Source organism: Malurus melanocephalus, unplaced genomic scaffold (genome assembly GCF_030028575.1).
Source record: "Malurus melanocephalus ecotype Western Australia unplaced genomic scaffold, MMel_1.1 scaffold_2721, whole genome shotgun sequence".
Classification (NCBI taxonomy): domain Eukaryota; kingdom Metazoa; phylum Chordata; class Aves; order Passeriformes; family Maluridae; genus Malurus; species Malurus melanocephalus.
The window spans coordinates 3,472-6,755 of record NW_026625953.1 but is presented as its reverse complement, the minus strand read 5'-3'; the positions used below and the strand labels follow the sequence as shown (position 1 = coordinate 6,755).

The 3,284-nt window shown below is 49.0% G+C and overlaps 1 protein-coding gene across 1 annotated transcript; it reads left to right on the top strand.

Moving 5' to 3' along the window:
- Positions 1-1,303: 1,303 nt before the first annotated feature.
- LOC130587921 (probable G-protein coupled receptor 139) lies at positions 1,304-2,239 on the top strand. The gene has a single exon (XM_057388892.1). It carries the CDS (start codon positions 1,436-1,438, stop codon positions 2,237-2,239), a length of 804 nt encoding a protein of 267 aa, XP_057244875.1. The 5' UTR covers positions 1,304-1,435.
- The last annotated feature ends 1,045 nt before the right edge of the window (positions 2,240-3,284 follow it).

The following is a 3,284-nucleotide window of genomic DNA, read 5'->3' as shown; positions in this document are numbered from 1 at the left end:
CTGAGCTCCAGCTGTGCCATGGGGATGGGGCAGGGGCAGGGATTAAAGAGAGGGCACCCATGGGTCAGGATTTAAACAAGCACACCCATGGGTCAGGTGCAGGATTTAAACAGGGACACCCATGGCTCAGGTGTAGGATTTAAGCAGGGACACCCATGGGTCAGTGCAGTATTTAACAGGCACACCCATGGGTCAGGGATTAAAGAGTGGCACCCATGGGTCCCAGCAGTGGAACAGAGCCAGCCTGGCTGCCAGAGCAGCGGGTGAGAGCCGTGGGCATGGCTCCAGCAGTTCCTGGACAGTGCCTCACTCTCTGCAGCTCCAGGCTCAGCAGCACTGCACAGCACAGGCATTCCTGAGCAAGGAACAGAAAAATGGCACAGCACTTGTGCCTCTGTCACCTCTTGTCTGCTCCGAGCTGAAATCAATGCAGGTGCATTCACTTTAATGGAGGGCAGAATTGGGAGAATTCCCCTGAAGGCAATTTGAGACAATACCATTGCAAAGATCGTGCTTCTTTTTTTTCTTTTTGACTATAGGGAAAGAGTCAGCTGTGTCATGTTTGGTTTAGTTTTTTTATTTTTTCCAAGATACAAAATGAATACATTCAGTTAACACAGAAATAGGTGAGGGCTGTTAGTCAAGATCATTTCCTCTGCTGCAGTTCATTTCCCTGGGGGCAGAAATCAGCTCTCAGAGAGCAGGCTTTGAAGGCATTCTGGAGGGAGAAAGTTTTTTCTGTGCCAAGTAAAAACGTTTTTAAAAAAAACAAGCATTTTCAGTTGTAGGACATGTGTCCTAGGCCGTGGTTACCTTTATGTCAACAACTCCCTTTTTTCTCTGGTTTAAAGGAATCTTTACAATTATTGTTGATTTGTTTTGGGAAATCCATCAGAGCTGGTTTGAAGAATCCATCAGAAATGTTTGAAGCACTGAATGCACAGAAGAGGTGATTTACAGAGGACTTAGGCAGGAATCAACTACAAACATTTGGCAGTCACTTGTACAGTAAACCACATCTCTGCTCACTGAGAGCGGGGCCACACGCTCCTGTCACTGCAGCAGCTCCTGTCACTGTCACTGGTGCAGCTCCTGTCATTGTCACTGCAGCACACTCCTGTCACTGTCCCTGCAGCAGCTTCTGTCTCTGAGGGACCTGCCTGGGGCTTTCCTCTTGTCTCCTCGCACTTTGGTTAAGGTGCTCGTGTTGCCAAGTGCTTGAACAACTCCAGCAATACTCAGAAATGCTCAGAAATGCTAACATTGCCTGTTAACAGCCTGACTCTGTGTTTCTTTCTCCACAGCAAACATCCTGACAGTCATCATCCTCTCCCAGCTCGTGGCTCGCAGGCAGAAGTCCTCCTATAATTACCTTCTAGCTCTGGCTGCTGCTGACATCCTGGTCCTCTTCTTCATCGTCTTTGTCGACTTCCTCATGGAAGACTTCATCTTAAACAAACAGATGCCTCAGGTTCTGGACAAAATCATCGAGGTGCTGGAGTTTTGGTCGATCCACACGTCGATCTGGATCACGGTGCCGCTGACCATCGACAGGTACATCGCCGTGTGTCACCCGCTGCGGTACCACAGCGTGTCCTACCCCGCCCGCACCCGCAAGGTCATCGGCAGCGTCTACATCACCTGCCTGCTGACCAGCATCCCCTACTACTGGTGGCCCAACATCTGGATCGAGGACTACACCAGCACATCCGTGCACCACGTGCTCGTCTGGGTGCACTGCTTCACCGTGTACCTGGTGCCCTGCTCCATCTTCTTCATCCTCAACTCCATCATCGTGCACAAGCTGCGCCACAAGAGCAATTTCCGCCTGCGGGGCTACTCCACGGGGAAAACCACGGCCATCCTCTTCACCATAACGTCCATCTTCGCCATCCTGTGGGCGCCCAGGATCATCATGATCCTGTACCACCTGTACGTGTCGCCCATCGCCAACAGCTGGCTGGTGCACATCGTGTCGGACATCGCCAACATGCTGGCGCTGCTCAACACCGCCATCAACTTCTTCCTCTACTGCTTCATCAGCAAAAGGTTCCGCACAATGGCAGCTGCCACCCTCAAAGCCTTCTTTAAGTGTCAGAAGCAGCCCGTGCAATTCTATACAAACCACAACTTTTCCATAACGAGCAGCCCTTGGATCTCCCCGGCCAACTCGCACTGCATCAAAATGCTCGTTTACCAGTACGATAAAAATGGAAAGCCTATAAAGATATCGCCGTGAAAAGGGCCTGCTCTGAGTTTCTGGGTGCGAGTTCTTTCCAAGTGGTTACATCTTCAGGATGTAATTTTCTGAAATGGCCGTTTTGAGGAAAGGTTGTTTGGTTTCATTTCCCTGGGTGGGCCAGGGGCAGATCGGACTGTCAGGAGGAAACAGGAGTGCTTGATTTCAGGAGCAGAAATGGGAAGGTGCACGCCTCCATCTCTCATACAGCATTTTGAATATGCTTCAGAGTTCAAGTCTCAGTGTTCAGTCACACTCAGACATTCTGCATCCCAACACCAGTGCAATCCAAAGCCATCGAGGGGCGAAGCCACAGCGGTGTTTAATCACAGCCTTTTAAAACACAGCAACAAAACCTTCCCTGACCATCAGCTATCAACAGAGTTAAGGGATGATTTTGTGCACTGTGGAAGGTGCCATTTCTGGAACGAGCACTTGCCAAAAATGATGTGCTGATTCTGGCATGGATGGCACCACCCAGCTCTGCTGTCAGGACCTCCTGGCACGGAGGTGCCAAGCCTGGCTTAGGCTGGTTTGAGCAAGGCTTAAGGACCATGCAGTGCCTGCTGCAGCCTTGGCATGGGCAGCAATCCTGCAGGCTGCCAATATTCTGTTTTTAGTTGTTATCTAATAATGTGACTGAGACAGGGGAGCTGCAGGGAGGGATGCTTCTAGAGCCGAGAACAAAAGCAGCATCTTTTCCCAACTATTTCAGTCATGGTATTTAAGGAAATGTGAAACCAAGTCCTGCCTGGTGCAGAGCTCACACCAAAGCTGGTCCTGTAAGCAGAGTCATCAGAGCCTTCAAGGTCCTTCTTAATCAATAGAAATTCTCAGCTATCCCCCATTTTCAGGCCTTTAGGGATTAACATATAAAAACCTTACTTAAGATTTTCTCCTGATGGATGAGGCCATCCTATTGCAGATTTGCCATTTAATTGTTAAAAACATTTTGAGAGAAATTCATTAAACATCAAACAGCAGTAAAAACATAAAAACCTTAGTTTAGGCTGATCTAAGTATTTCACTTATTTGAACTAGGTGA